General features: G+C 47.1%; 1 protein-coding gene across 11 annotated transcripts in view; it reads right to left on the bottom strand.

Annotated features, from left to right (window-relative positions):
* DOCK7 (dedicator of cytokinesis 7) overlaps positions 1–15,830 on the bottom strand; it is a 95,058-nt gene that overhangs the window by 73,398 nt on the left and 5,830 nt on the right. For all 11 annotated transcript variants that reach the window (XM_053985251.1, XM_053985250.1, XM_053985246.1 and 8 more), the window contains exon 2: positions 12,636–12,741. In XM_053985251.1, the coding sequence (XP_053841226.1) occupies positions 12,636–12,741 (106 nt within the window). The remainder of the gene's footprint in view (positions 1–12,635; positions 12,742–15,830) is intronic.

Consider the following 15,830-nt stretch of genomic DNA (forward strand, 5'->3'; position numbering starts at 1 on the left):
TGTTTCAACAAGAGTCACAAAAGCACATCCAAATTCAGCAGTTTTCTCCACTAACTTCCCCTTTCCTGTCATCCAGATGATTTCTGTGGGACAAGGAACTATCCTGTAGCTTGTGTTGGAGATGACTTTAAAAAGAACACTTGGTACTTCAGTTTTAAACGTGCTTCTCGGAAATATTGCTATACAAATCCCAAATTCCAGTTCTCAAACTGTTGCCAACAAGTTCTGAAATTAATCAACTTTTTATTCAAGGAAAAAGACTTGGCTACCACAGAGGGTACTGAAACAATCTCCCTACCACAAGCAACCTCATTGAAGACTGCAATTTTCTTAGAAGGCAAACCCTTCAGCAGGAAACCAGCGTGGCTCCAAGGGAGTCAGGGGAGTTGGAGCAGGTGACTTTTTGCCAGATAAGAATCTGGTTCACCAAAAAGATGTGTGATGGCTGGAAATGTGGTATTTAATTCTGCAATTCAGGTAAAAGAAATTAATTTCAGTGTAAAGAAATATCAGAAGAATCAGAGAAGGGTTGGAAGGGACCTTAAAGACCAGCTCTGCCATGGGCAGGGACACCTTTCACCTTGATCATCTCTTTAACCCCAAAACCTTCTCCCCCCTTCTCATCCTGAACTCTTGAAATGGACTCAAAGGATGTGATTTTGGAGAACTTTTGAAAGCACAAACCAGACACTTTTCACTGTTTTCATCACTGCAATGCTTGCCACGAGCAGAACTTGTCACTGCTCCTGCCACACCACAGCTGAGATGTCACCACCTCACCCTGCTCTTCACAAACGGGCAGAGCAGCTCCACGTGGCACCAGATCCCTGACAAATGTCACTGAGGGGTGATGCTGGAACTCTAGTTACTGAAAATTTTCAATTTTCTGCACTAACAAACACTAACACACATAAGAACACTACATTTAACCTAACACCATAAAAAAAAGTTCCAAAATTAAATAATAGAACTGAAATTATAAGTGTATAGTTAAAATAAAAGTGTGCAATATCATATAGTAGAAAACTTAAAGAGTTTAAAATTTTAGAATATGATAGTATATACAAAACAAGATAAAAGTTTTAGAGCAAAAGCTAATCCTTCTTCTTCACCTTCTTCACATTCTTCATGAGTTTAAGTAGTACTGTGTAATTAAATAAAAAAAGTCTGCATTGCAAGTCACGAATAGTTAATTATTAGATTAAAAATAAAAATAATTTAAGCACCATTTCTTAATTGAACAGTTTATCCTTTAAAAACTTTATAGAAAAAGAATATGTCTCCATTTTTACCTTGTTAAAGAGAACTACCATAGAACTCACACTTTGTGAGACTCTAATAAAAATAAAAAAAAAAATCTCCAACATTAGTGGTGCCCTGGGTGAGGATGCAACTCACGACCTTCAGAGGGTGACAGCTTTTCCTTAAGGAATTGCTCCAAGTGCCTGTTTGTTCCCAAGTGCTGCAAACTCCCAGGGCTGCTCCGTGCCAAATCTGACAGAGCTCAGAACCAAAGAGGAGGAACCACCGGAGACTGCTTGCAAATGAAGATAAAAGTAACAAAATTAACAAAATTCTGGGCAGAAGCTCCAGAAGCAGGGGCTGGGCAAAGCATCCCCTCACACCCTCCCCTGGCCAGCGCAGAGCCCCAGCCATGCTGCTCCTTGCTGGGCACTGGCAGCACCTCCCAGAGGGGTAAGGAAGCCTCAAGGCATGACTTAAAGCTGCTTAGCTGGCCCTGTCTTTAAGCCCTAACATTTTAAGGTTTACTTTTATTCCTCTCTCCGAACTGGCAGCTCCAAAGCTGAGGGATCTTCCAGAAGTGAGCTGCTTGTGCAAGTGTTGTGTTTTAATCTGCACAAAATCATTTATCTGTGATTCTCTAACACGCAGGAACCTACCCCTCATCCCTTCCAATCTTTCCACTCCATTCATCCTGATAAACAGAATTACAAAAAAGATGAGGCAAAGCCTCAGTATTAATGCAGAGCTCATGGAGATGTGCAGGACCGGGGGCGTGAGGCTGTCACAGCCCAAAACACACCAGGTCCCCTCATCCCTGGCATTTCACATCTCAAATTTCCTTGTCCAACAGCAGCACTGGGACGTGTTGGACACGAGGTGAAGGAAGTGGCCATGCCAGTTAAAAACCACCCAACCCAGAAAGGCAGGCAGTGCTCAGGGGCTCTCCCTGCACCCTGGGGGTTCCCAAGCCCTTCACACATTTCAGGATTAGGCCCGAGGTTGCACTTCCCAATTTTCCAGTTTGTCTCTTTGGGTTATTATTGTACCATGAAGGTGTAAACAAACACAATAGTCAAACCCAGAGGCCTGTGTTAGACTCACCATCTGTGCAGTCAGAAATACTGTCTAGCACCTGAGTAAAGAGGCCAAACATAAATTCATGGCTGTGGAGAGGAAGTACTTGGTGTCAGACTATTGGCAGATAAAAGGCAAGAACATTATTTTAGGCTTCAGATATTTGTGGGGGAAGAAGTGATGAAAGAGGAGGAGGAGGAGCAAAGAAGGATGAATAAATGCACCAAAAGGAAAATGAACCTAGAAGATGTCCCCATGTGTGAACAGAACCACAAGAGCTCCTCTCAAGGCTCCTGCTGTCAATGGTTTAACCTTTCCCCTGTCCAGCATCACTCCAAAGGTGTGCATGGGGACAAGGACACACAAAATACCAGGGGCTATTCCAGTGTTACTTGGGCAAAGCATCAGTCCAGTCACCTGGAATTGCCAACACAAACCCATCAGGTGAAACGTGCACACTGGAGGAGCTGGACAAGCTCAGGAAAAGACCAGGTTACCCAACCCCATCATCCCAATCAACCTCACTGCTGCTGGAGGAGCAGAACCTGCTCTGCCATCTCACCCCCAGCCCAGCTGACCTCCTGTGGCACCAGGACAAACAAGAGGCATCCAGCAGCTGACTGCCCTGGCCTGCAGGAGCGTCACACTGGGCTACAGCTGATCTCAACCACCAAGGAACTGCCAGTCCTGTCAGCTGCACATGAAAAGGTTTCAAATCTGCTGCAGCAGGAAGGGGCAACAGCTGAGGAGGACAGAGCTGTGCTCCCCACAGCCCTGCTTGCTGGCAGGCTGCAGACACAGCCACCTTCAGTGCAATCTTCATCCTGCTCCCAGGAAAAGCCTTCTCCATTCCTCCTGGCAGCTCCAGGGAAGCAACAGTAGATGTCTCCTTCACAAAACACAGCCAGCTCTTCTTCACTGGACTTCCCAAGGCAGAAGGACAATTCCAGTCAAGCATTTGCAAACATGACCACCCACCAACTGGCTAATCCCAGCATGCCAGAGTGGTTTTGCAGGAAAGGACCTTAAAGCTCATCCTGATTCAACCCTGACACCTCCCACTGTCCCAGGCTGCCTCAAGCCCCAATGTCCAACCTGGCCTTGGACACTTCCAGGGATCCAGGGCAGCCACAGCTCCTCTGGACACCCTGTGCCAGGGCCTCAGCACCCTCACAGGACGGAATTTCTTAATATCTAATCTGAATTTCTCTTGTTTTGGTTTGAAACCATTCTGCCTGTGTAAAAAGTCACTCTCCTTTTTTTTCTAAGCCCCCTTTAAGTACTGAAAGGCCCCAATGTGGTCTCCCCTAATAAACCTGATGGGGAATACTGGAGTGTTACTGCAAGAAATCCTTGCCAGGGGGTTCATTTCTGTTGAGTTTATTAAGACCCTCGAGAAACCAAAGGCTGCAAGAGCCCAGGGCATCTTCCCCACCAGGACCACAGAATAATGTAAATTAACAGCAAATACATGCTAAAAATATGCAAAGGAAAGCTGCTCCCAGAATTGCTGCTCTTTTAAAAAATACTCTTTGATTTTGTGCAGGCTGTAATTACAGATGAAATTTTGGACAATTCCCTAACCCGTTTTGCACTCAGTCTTTATCCCAGGATCAGGCACTGCCACCTCACTCATGGCAAGCACTGTTGTGTGCCATTAAAATCTACAGGAGGACAATGTGTGTAAAATCTACAGGAGGACAATTAAAATCTAAAGGAGGACAAAATCTACAGGAGGACAAGCTCAGGATGAGTAAGAGGGGCACAACCTGCTCCCTGCCAGCACAAACACTGTGTTTATCACAGCACTGATAATCTGAAAGTACAGAAGAAATCAAAAGAGACTCCCTCTCTCAGACTCACCCTAACCCAAATCAAACCCCTCACTTGGAAATATATATATATTAAAAATACCAATTCTGCATGTCCTTAACCTGACCATAGACATGTTCAATCAGCTAATTCAGACAGCAGCCTTGATTGGATGCTCTAACCCATTTAACAGGCAGTTTCCAGAGGTGCACCTGTGTTCTGCAGTTCTGGCTCTCAGCACTTGCAGGACAAAGCTCAATTTCAAAGGTTTACAGCTCTCCTGCAATGGGGACACTCAAGCTTTCTTCTTTAAGGTTGTGTTATTCTTCACTGTTACATCCTCTTAAAAGCTGAAAAATCAAACTGCCTTCCCTATATCGACTTTGCCCTTCTCCAGACAGCAAACATTGTATTTCTGTGGAGTTTTAGTGCACGTGTCTCTCTCCTATTTATTTCCTCCTTTTGAGCACCTACCTGCATCATCATCATCACTTCCAAAAGCACCTGCACAAATGTGCAGGAGCCTCAGTGAGGGGATGTGGCATCACTCCATGGAGGGTAACACAAACCTTCATTCAGTTCAGCCAGGCAGCCCAAAGGGACAACAAAGGGAACAAAGGGATAAAGTGCAGGGAAAGCTACACCCAGGGAGCCACACTGCAAAGCTCACGCAGGGAGAACAAAAAATACAATGCAGAGGTCAGGTTTGTACAAGACCTGCACCTGTGCAGGTACCTGAAGGCTCAAGATCTGCTCTCCTGGGCACTGCTCAGTACAGGAGCTCAGTAACAACTAGGGCAGAAAAAGGGATGATTATTGTCTCCATCTCACAGGGACTGACTGAAGCACAGTGCCCTGATGTTCACAGGCATTCCCAGGTTTGCCTGGAGGACTTCAGCCCATCCCTTCCCTAAACAGCCAGCTGGGCACAGGGGATTGCCCAACCCTCATGGGACACACACTGGAAGTGACACACTGGAAGTGACACACTCAAATCCCTGCTATGACCCTGCAGACTTTTCCAGCACAGGCATGGAAAACAACATTCCCTCTCATTTCCTTCTCCCTCCCTCACCTCTGCCCTCCCAGGATGTCCAATCTCCAGGGAGCCCCAAGAGCACTGAGAGGTTATGGCATGACAGCTTGGCAGGATGCATCTGGCACAAGAAGGATCTGAACCCAACTGCTGTGGCCCAATCCAAGCCCAATTTCCATTTCAGCTCAAATAAGATGCATCATTGCCAAGGGCAGAGCCCCAGCCCCCGTGAGGATCACAGTACAATTGAGGGCTCTGTAAAAATGACAATGGCAAAGTGTGGAAGGTTGTTCCTCCTGCCTCCTTCCTGTGTGGGAGTAAAACTCCCTCTGAGGATCCCATAGGAGACCTTGATAAATTAACCTTGCAGAGAGCTCCTCATCACAGGGAGGATCCTGACTGCTATTTTTACTTGGCAGCTAAAGCACTTCTTCAAAATCAGGGTGATATTTCTTGCCAATTTTGAAACCAGGACAAAGTTCCATCTTAACTTCAATACCTCCTTAAATATTAAGCGATTTATAACGTGCTAAAACTGCAACAGATTGTGCCAAAGCTCCAAATTCTAAATTAATACCAACTCCCACCCACTGCCTTCCCTGGGCAAAATCTTGGAAGGACAGAAGCAGCAGATTAACATTTCAAAGCTGAGCCCCAGCCTTCTCTCAGCTATCTCTGGGTCTCCAGGGCAAACAGGCACTTCCCTTGCTGAGCAGTCAGGAATGCAGATGGCCTGTGCTTGCTGTGGCAAAATCCTGTCACCCTTAAAGGGATACTCGTAGCTCAGGGAACAGGAGTCAAATCTGATGTACTGGGAGGACTCAGAATAAATCTGAGAATGTAGTATGCTAAAAAAAACTATTACAATTTGCAGGCAGGTTAAAGAAGTTTAAAGAAATAAGCTTGCTAAACAGAGGCATGAGATTGATTTTTAAGTGTGAACTACAGGCAAGTCACTCTAAGAGGTTTTGAAACATGAGCAGTGTAATATTAACCACCGACAACACTCGAGTAATGAAAAAACATGTTTTACTTGCAAAAATGACATTTTCTTTCAACTAAGCACTCCAAAAATAACCCAAATGGATCCAAATTCAAAGACTCACGTATTTGTCTGCTGCCATCCCTGCACTGCAGAAAACCCATACTCCTGATGCCTGGTGAGCCCAGAGAACTCCTGCATTTCATTTTTTTTTGGCCGCATTTATAATACATGGAAATATTCAAATGAACCAAGGAGATTCCTAGGCAATCTCTGCTTTCCATCAACCACAGGCAGCTCCCAAGGCTCACCAGGGATGACACCTCCCCAGCCATAAGTGCAGTCATTACCTCCCCACTGCCTCTGGAATGCAGTTCCCTATCTCCTGCTCTGCCTCTTACTCCTTCTTTTGCATGGTGTTCTGTGAGATGTCATTACCACAGAGAGCAGCTGATGGAAGTCCTTCATTTCCAAACTGCAAACGTGCCCCAAAAATGGTTGCAAGCATTCTCTGTGTCTGAAGCCTCCACTGTTAAAATCTGAAAACATTCAGTTTTCAGATTCTGTGAGATCTGCAGTGTGTGTCGAATTCTATCGCAATGCTTGAGTTAGAAAAAACCTCTAATGACAGGAAAAGGGATTCCCCATCCCTGGAAGTGTCCAAGGCCAGGCTGGACAGGGCTTGGAGCAACCTGGGATAGTGGGAGGTGTCAGGGTTGACACAGGATGAGCTCCAAGGTCCTTCCAACCCAAACCAGTCTGGGGTTCTGTGAAACAATTACAAATACACCTACCTAAAGAAGGATCCTACATGTAACAAGGAACAGCCAGTCCCAAAACCAGTGAGATGCTTTATGTACAAATACTGCCAGGTTATTTGCTGTGATAACTGGTTGCTAATGTAGGAAGCCATTTGGGTATAGAAATATTAATATTAATCAGGGATTAATTAGTTATCTGGGAATACTAAAGCAATTTCTTACCAACCCTAGAAAGACACGAGTTATGCCTCCAAGGACGGGTAAGAAGACAAGATCTTGATGACTAAGAATTGTGTAATTTCACCACGAGTATTTGGAGAACACAAAGACTTTGATACAGAAAATGCAAGGGCTGAGACTCCTCTCAAAGAGCCTCCCTCTGATAAATTGTGACAAAACTGAAAGCAGAAACTGAGACAGCAACAGAGAAATGAAAAAAACAAACAGTTTGACCAGAGACTGCAGAAAAATCACAGATTTCCCACTTTTGGCAGAAATGTTACTTACATCAGGCCAGTAGAGACTGACCCCTCGAGACCCTCGGGGCTCACACAGGCAGACCCTGGTGGCCCTGAGCCCTGCCAAGCACAGAGATGCTCTCCTGAGTGGGAAATCCTTGGCACAGGCACCTCTCAGCTCCCAGGGGACACTTTCTGCCCTGCATGGACAGATGAGCCACGCTGTTCCATGGCCTGGGACACTGCCAGGGATGGGGCAGCCTCAGGGCAGCCTGTGCCAGGGCCTCAGCACCCTCTGAGCAAAGAAATTCCCCTAACATCTAACCTCTGGCAGTGGGAGCCATTCCCTGTGTCCTGTCCCTCCATCCCTTGTCCCCAGTCCCTCTCCAGCTCTCCTGGAGCCCCTTTAGGGGCTCTGAGCCCTCCCTGGATCCTTCTCCTCTCCAGGTGAGCACCCCCAGCTCTCCCAGCCTGTTTATTAACAATCACTTGGTATGATATCATTTAGTTTAGAGTATTGATCTCTGCTGACACGTGAACTGTTGAAGTTATTGCAGAGACTCAGCAACTTCCAGTGGACAGCAGACTCAGCTGAACAGGTAAAACACTCCTGACCTTTGCCACAGGGCTCTCTGCTGCCTTTAGCAATAGAATGGGAGCAGTTTTCATGTGCTACAGAAAGTGTCTGCATGCACCAGAGCAGAGTTAACTGTGAGCAGTCCCAAGGGAGGGAGGCAGGGCAAAGGATGTGGATGCCTCTCCCATCCTCCCCTGCCTGATGAGGATAAACCATCCAGCCAGGCAGGGCAAAACCTCCAGGAAATACAAATAATGGGAGGCACCGTTCAGCCTTCATCAGCCCTGAGACAGCATAAAGACTTGGCTCATTCTCCTTTTCAATTTTTGGTGATAAAATTACTTGGCTCTGAGCACTCCAAAACGCCCTTTCAGTGCCACACAGGACACTGTCATGCTTTCCTTTGCTGTGCTTCCCATTCATTTGCACAAATCACCTTTTCTTCTTCTCTTAAATTACGTTAAAATAAACAATGGGAATATACAAAGGAACCTATATTCTCTTACTGAATAATTAGATGCTATCTTTGAATACATGGCCAAAGTCTGACATCCAATAAATCCAAGACAAAGCCTCAATTAGCCCAGATAATGTCCATAAAGCCAGCAGTGCTTTACAAAGATATGTAAATGTCAGCACCTTCATTTTACAGGAGAAAATGAAGTGCTGAGAGCAGACGTGGTCAGATCACATCACATCCAAGAATCCAGACCCCTTTATTGCCAGACTAATTAGTATCTCTTATAAGAGTGCTCCTTTACCTACTAACAATCATCTCTGCTGTAACACACATCAAAAGGCAGGAAGTATTACCCCCAATCCCTTGGAAAAAGCTGTGATTTTTCTATAAAACAACGGAATGTACATTCACTCTGCTTATTTGCAAGATTAACAAAAAGCTGCTCTTCTAATTAAATCACAGAATTATTAAGGTTGGCAAAGTCCTCCAAGATCATCCATGCCCAAACTTGGACTGAACACCATCCTGTCAACCAGACCATTGCACTGTGTCCAACCACTGAAATATACCTCTAAAGATGTAAAGAAATAGAAAAAAAGACCTGAAAAGATTTTTAAAAATTAAGAGAATTTTTTCTTGGGAAGAAAAATAATCAAGTTTTGGACAACAACCAAAAAACATTTCAATTATTATCCTTGGCACTCAAGAGTGAAAAAAGAAGTCCAAGATTTTGTAAGTCTTTATCTTCTTTCAGCAGACAGAGTTAACTGAGCACAAGGAGCTGCTCCACAGAAAAAAAACAAACTTGAGAAGAAAAGAAAGTGGTTAGTCACGAGGGATTATAATGGCCCATAGTAAACAGCCTGGTTCATCAAACAAACAGCAAATTCCCCATCCTGCAAGATCCTGGGGAATTCTCCCAGAGGAAGTGCAAGTGAGGCTGGTGGTGAGAAGCACCAGCTCCCAGCAGGGAATGCTGAACCTCTGGAGGCACCCAAGGTGAGCACAGCCCATGGATTCCAGCCCAGAGCACACCCAGCAAGGTGCAGATGCACACCCCACTCACCAGTGGGCTTGGAGAGACTTGCAAAAATCACTTCAAAAAAAGAAACCTTCCTTCGTGGAACTCTCCGAGCTCACAGCTCCTATTTCCCAACAACAAACTGTCAGTGCCTTCTGCTGTGGCTTGCAAAAAGAAAAAGCTCAGAGCTGCAGGGACTGCATCCTGCCAGGATCCCAGCCTGGCACACTGGGTTACACAGGAAAAATGCAGGGACTGCATCCTGCCAGGATCCCAGCCTGGCACACTGGGTTACACAGGAAAAGCCTCTGAGGGCCTTGGACCTGTGTCTGGGGTTTGAGGAATGTGCAATTAAAATCAGCTGCTCCTAAAGTGGCAGAAGGGTGGAGGCTGACAATAATAAACTCATCTGAAAGCAGTGTCTTCTCCCCAGCTCTACCAGATACCAAATTAGAAACAGTTCTGGCAGCATTTTGTCTGCTGCTGGTGAGGCAAAAGGGAAGGGACTTGCTAAAATTCAGCTGACAGGTTTTTGCATTTATCCCAGGTTCAACCACGGGCAAGCCCATGGAGTGGGGAACATCCCTGCAGTGGCCTCAGCTGACAAGAAACAAAAGGCCCAAGCAAGCATGGTGCTGAAGGCTCTTCATTCACAAAAACTCCATTTCTCCACCAAAATACCTCCACTGGACTGATAGGACTCTCAGACAAACCTTGCTGACCTTTCCTGGAGCAGAATTCTCAGCACAGTGAGCAAGGTGGGCATGAAAGACCACATCTGCACCATCACTGGAGTCACAGGCTCTTGGGATATCCTGAGCTGGAAGGGACCTACAGGGATCAATCATCCAGTCCAGCTCCTGGCCCTGCACAGGACAACCCCAACCATCCCACCCTGTGCCTGAGAGCACTGGCCAAATAATTCTTGAACTCTGGCAGGCTGCAGCTCCCCAATCCCAACCAGCTGCCATTGTGGAGATACTGAAACTCAACCACACAACATTTTAGCAGGAATTTCCTATTCACTCCCACACTACCTGCCCTACTTTAGGCCTTTAAACCAGTGTGGCTACACAGAAGTGAACTTTTCCAGAGCAAACACAGCTTCACACAGCAATGCTTTCCCTCTGCATAATGCTGATTATCAAACCAGGCCAGGCAGGCACAGCAGCTCCTCATGGATGCCTCGGGGAGAGAAATTAACCCAAAATTCAGACAAGCAAACCTCTGTCGTATTATGCAGCCTCAGGATACAGACTCATGGCTTAACTAAATAGACTTTTCCTACAGACTATTTCCTACAAACCATCACCCCGTGTTAATCAGGTTTCTGCAGAGCATCTCTGCTCAGCACCCAATTTAATGTGACAAACTGGGAGCTTATCACAGCAGCCATCACACAATGCAGTTTGATAGGAAAAGCTCAGAGCCTGCTTCCAGCCAGCATGACCTTTTCCAGCATTTTTATAGATTCTTGCATATATTTACTGCCAAACACCAGGCCAACAGGGTAATGAGAGCTACTGATAATACCATGACTAACCAGTCTGATCCTGTATCAAAAATTACATGTGAAGATCAACAGGACTGAAGCTTTGAGCGTGAATACTTGGTTGGTGGCAGAATGGAAAAACCTTAGGAATAGGAGGAAAAAGTGGAAAAAAGACAATTCAGAGTGAAAGGAGGTGATACAAGGAGAAACTGATCAAAAACATGGCTGGGTGAGGAGCAGCTGGAGAGGTTCACAGAAGACACCTCACTTTGTGAGAGCAGGAAGGCAATTCAGCCAACTCCTTCCAAGATGAAACCACAGGTGGGACAAGGGAGGCCCAGCAGCTCCTGGGATGGATATCCAATGGGAGTGCACTCCTCAGCTGCCCAGTGCTGCAGGGAAGTGGAGTCAATGACCCCGAGTGCTCCACACTCCGGCTAATAGCAGGGGACCCTCCCTGTTCTAATGCTGGATTATGCAAAAGCCCATCCAGAACTGCCAAGTCAGGGCTTTGCATTAGCACTGCACAGCCCAGCAGAGCCACTGAGATCAGGCATTAGCCTGGGCAGCAGCTCTCATTAACCCTTCTCTCATTAACCCTTCTCAACCCGCTCAGTGCCCACCTGGCTGCTGGCAGAGCAGCCTTCTGCTCTCCCTGAGCTCCTGGGACATGACAGGAATTCCAGCCCTCCTCCATCCCCAGTGCCCCTGGCACAGCCAGATCTCAGAGATGAATCTGTGCCTGCAGTGAAGTCACTGCTCTGAGCCAGAGGTCAGCCTGGAGGTCCCTTCTGAGGTGACACTCTGCTCTGAGGACACGTGTGTGCTCCACAGGAGGAAGCTTTAACAGGTCACACTGCACATGAAGCAGAGGGAATTCCCATGGACTCATTCCCACAACCCCAGGAACTGAGGAAACACTACAGGACCCCACTCCAAAGAGAAGAACTCCTGTGAACTCACAACACTTGCACAGACTATCAAATTCAGGGCACATTTCCAGCCCTGCCTGACCTAACCACCCCTCTCTGAAGAAAACAAGATGCTCTAATATTTATTTTCCAAGTTGACTGCAGCAAAAGGAACTGCTGTGACCCGAAGTGAGACCCCAGATCAAACATCTCCAGCTTGAAAAAGTTTGTTGCACTCTTGAAATGTTTACCACAATAAATCTGGAAGGTTACTGGTAGGCCATGCAAGAAAGTCTGACTTCAGAAAGGGTGATTGTGACAATGCTGCTCTTCAAAGTGGGCTGTAAACTTGTAAGTAAATATGCATTCCTGAGGAATGGACACACTCAACTTGCAAAATATTTAAAATACTTCAGAAGAGCAGATGAGTTGCTGTGGTCCTGCTCTCAGGGTGACAAGGACAGGAAAACAGCAACCTGAAGTGCAGGAGCTTGCAAAGAGCTCTCCATGCAGACAACCACACAAACATGGAATTTAATGCCCAATCCAGGCTTTTTGGGGATAAAACAACTAATATCTGGTCAAGAAAGCTCCTTGTCCTACAAAGATTCTGCAGAAACACAGATTCCCAGCCACACCAACTGATTTGCAACACAGAAATCCCCAAAATGGGTGGGTTTTGCATGGAATTTTGTCCTTGGTGTTATCAGAGCCTCTTACATCAACAAGCTGTCAGCAGAGCCTCCCAGAGGGTGAAACGAGTGTGGACAGCAGCCTGAGCAAGGCCTGCTCCAGGCATGACTTACAGTGGTGTGATGAGAGACGCTGCCTCCGATGTTGAGGTTCTTGAGGAGCTGTGGGGAGCCTCCATACTGCCCCGAGATCTGCTTCCTGACCTCGGCTGCCACGGTCCTGCAACGGCACAGGGACACGGTTACCTCTGAGAGGCACCTGGGCACGGAGCAGGGACACCTCCCTGGCTGCTGCAATGGAACCACACACTGCTCACTGCAGTAAGGGTGTCACTGCCCACTGGGAACAGACCCTGCATAACAAACTCCCAGGAGTCACAAAGCTCTCACAAGGCTGCAGATACACATTTTTAACAGCAATTATTTTTTTTTTTTCCCCCCTTTGTGAACTGCTCTTCTGTGCACATCTGTGGCAATAAAATGCACGTGACCCCCGAGCACAAATTCAGTTGTTCCCAGCAGGCTTTTCCAAGGAAAGCTCTTCTCCAGAGCTCTCCTCACCCTTCAGCAGTTGCTGGTCACACAGCTGCTCCTGTACTCTGCATTTTCATCCCTCTGCCTATTTCTGGGGCTTGCAATCACAGTCAGACAAAGGACCAGGAAACAAATGACTGGGTCAGAACAAAAAGGTGTTTCCCTTCCTGTGTAGGAAAGGTAAAGGTGACAAACAGAGGGAACACTGGCACAGAGCCTTGTGTCCCTGCCAGACAGAAATTCCACCACTGGGTAATTTTCTCACCAGGAATGGAAAGCACAGAGCAGCCCTTCCTTGCCTGGAGGGTGAAAGCTGTGACCCTCCACGGTTTTTCATTTTGGCTGAAGAGCCACACTGTCTCTGGTAAGGCTGAAAACACAACAGGTGGGTAAAGCCACCTGGAGCAGGGAGGAGGAGCACAACAGAGGGAAATGCTGATGGCCAGGGGCTGTCTAAACAAAGAGCCCAGCCCAGCCCCAGCACAGCCATCCCCAGCTCTCCATCCTGTATCCCAGCAGGAAGCTGCAGCTCCTCTCAGCAGGGATAGCCAAGCCTCTGAGGAGGGTGGAAATGGTTTTGCTCCAAAAGCAAACCAAAACCCAGATTCCTCCCACAAAAAAAGAAAAAAAGTTGTGTAGCTGAAAAGCTGCTGAGTACCCCTGGCCTGCAGGACCTCACCAACACAAATGCTCCTCTCCAGGAGTCAACACCCAATTTAATAGTGACAAACCCTCCCCGAGTGTCATTCACCACATCACACACTGCTGGCAGCTCTGGCTCCCAGAGCAAATTCCCAGCTCCAAGGAGACACTAACCAGCCCATAAGGCTGCAAGGACTGGGGTGATTTTTCTTCTGCTGTATCAGTGATCTCTGAGCATCCTCATGGCTAAGAGACTCCTGATCTCACATGGGGGTGACTGTGGGGGACTGTGCTGTTTATCAGAACAGCACACAAGCTGCTAAAATCCTGCCAAGGAGATGGTTAAACCTGTCCTGAGCTAAACCTGGACATCAGGATGGGCTCTTGCCTTTGGGATTGCTGGTGGGCAGGAATGAAGGCAGCTGGAGGCATCTGCTGTCAGTGGAAGAGAAGGGAACTCTAAGAGGGAACTGGCTGGGACAATTGAGGCTGCCATGGGGAGCAGATGTTTCCTCAAGGCAGAGGATGGACGTAAGATTAGCTAGAGGAAGCATTATTTTGTCTTTTTTAAAAAGTAGACTGCAGGAGGAAAAAAAAAAAATCAAGTTTTATGTATTCTGGCTGCAAGAAGTCATTTCCTTCATGCTTGCCTTTATCCACAGGAGCTGATGTTTTCACTTCTGGTGGGTGGCTTCTGTCCTGCTGGGGACAGGGAACATCCAGGAAAAGCCATCTCCCTGCTCCCACCACGTGTGCACACACAGACACACGTGAGAGCAAACCATGCCTGCTGCTGGCTTTTGTAGGGAAATTTGGAATGGATTAAAATGGCTGCTTGGCATGGAAAGCACACCATGGAGCTGTGGCTGAGGATGGACAAGCTTGTCCCCAGGATGCAGACAGGCTCTGCTCTACACCAGCCTTCACTTGCTGTGTTTTGTGTCACTCCTGATGAGGCACAGACAGAGCCCTGGCAGGAAAAATCAGAGCCCAGCACAACAGGAAAAACTAAAATCCCATCCCCATTTTCAAGAGGCGTTGTTTACAGATGGGAAGTCCAGCCAGAGGAGGGGACCTGTCCCCAGCTGTGCAACCACAGCTGTGCCTGGCTCCTCCCCAGCAACTCGAGGGCACCTCTGTGGTCCAACAGGGGAAGGAATGTGGTGCCACAAAAGGGTGGCACTGATCAGCTGTGCTGCTGCCCCATTAATAACCTCACTGGATTTTGAAAATTCCCCCAAAGCATGACCACAGCAAGTCAGAAGTGAATCTCCAATGGGTTTCACCAAGGAACCAGCATTACTCTCAAGTTTGAAGCACTCCTGCCTCTCCAGCTTTCACCAACACCCATCAAAACTCTTCCCACATGAAGTTAATGGATACCGTGTAAATCTCAGAATTCCTGAGTGGAGTCTGCAGGAGCTGCTGCTGGTCATTCCAAGCCTGCAGTCCAACCCACAGCTCAGGCTGACTCCTTTCTGTGTCACAGAGGTTCTGGACACCACTTCTCCAGGGAAAGCATCGTGCCTCTGACACTTAGAAACCACCTCCTAAAGTAACCTGATCTCCAGATGTATTTATGGGTGATCTATACCCCTTTGGGTTTGTGGCAGCATGATCAGGTTCAAGAGCCCTCTGCCACTCCTTTCTACCAGCCAGGTGTCCCCTTCCAGCCTTTGGGCTCCCCTGATCACCCAATGCTTTTCTAGAGCTGTTCCAGCTGGGAATCACCTTTCAGCAGATGTGCTTCACCCTGGTCACCGACTCCAGAGAAGGAGCAGAACCTTTGGAGAACCAAATGAGTATTTCCACATTGAGAAAATATCTCAGCTGACTTCTTTTAGGGCTGCTTCCTCTCTGTTTCCTGCCAGAGGTTCCCAGTTTCCCTGAAACAAATAACTCCTGCTCTAGTGGAAGGTGTCCCTGACCACAGGGTGAGCTTTAAGGTCCCTCCCAACCCAAACCATTCCATCACTCTATAAACACACTTGCCTTCTCCTGCATTCCCAGAGGTTGTTTGCCCATGACAAACTGTTCATGACCAGCAGTCCATGTTACACTATAACCCTGAGCACTATTTCTAACCTAAAGCAATGTTGGTGTTACACCAAACCCCATCAAGAAGAGAGAAAT

This window comes from Vidua macroura, chromosome 9 (assembly GCF_024509145.1).
Source record: "Vidua macroura isolate BioBank_ID:100142 chromosome 9, ASM2450914v1, whole genome shotgun sequence".
Taxonomy (NCBI): Eukaryota; Metazoa; Chordata; class Aves; order Passeriformes; family Viduidae; genus Vidua; species Vidua macroura.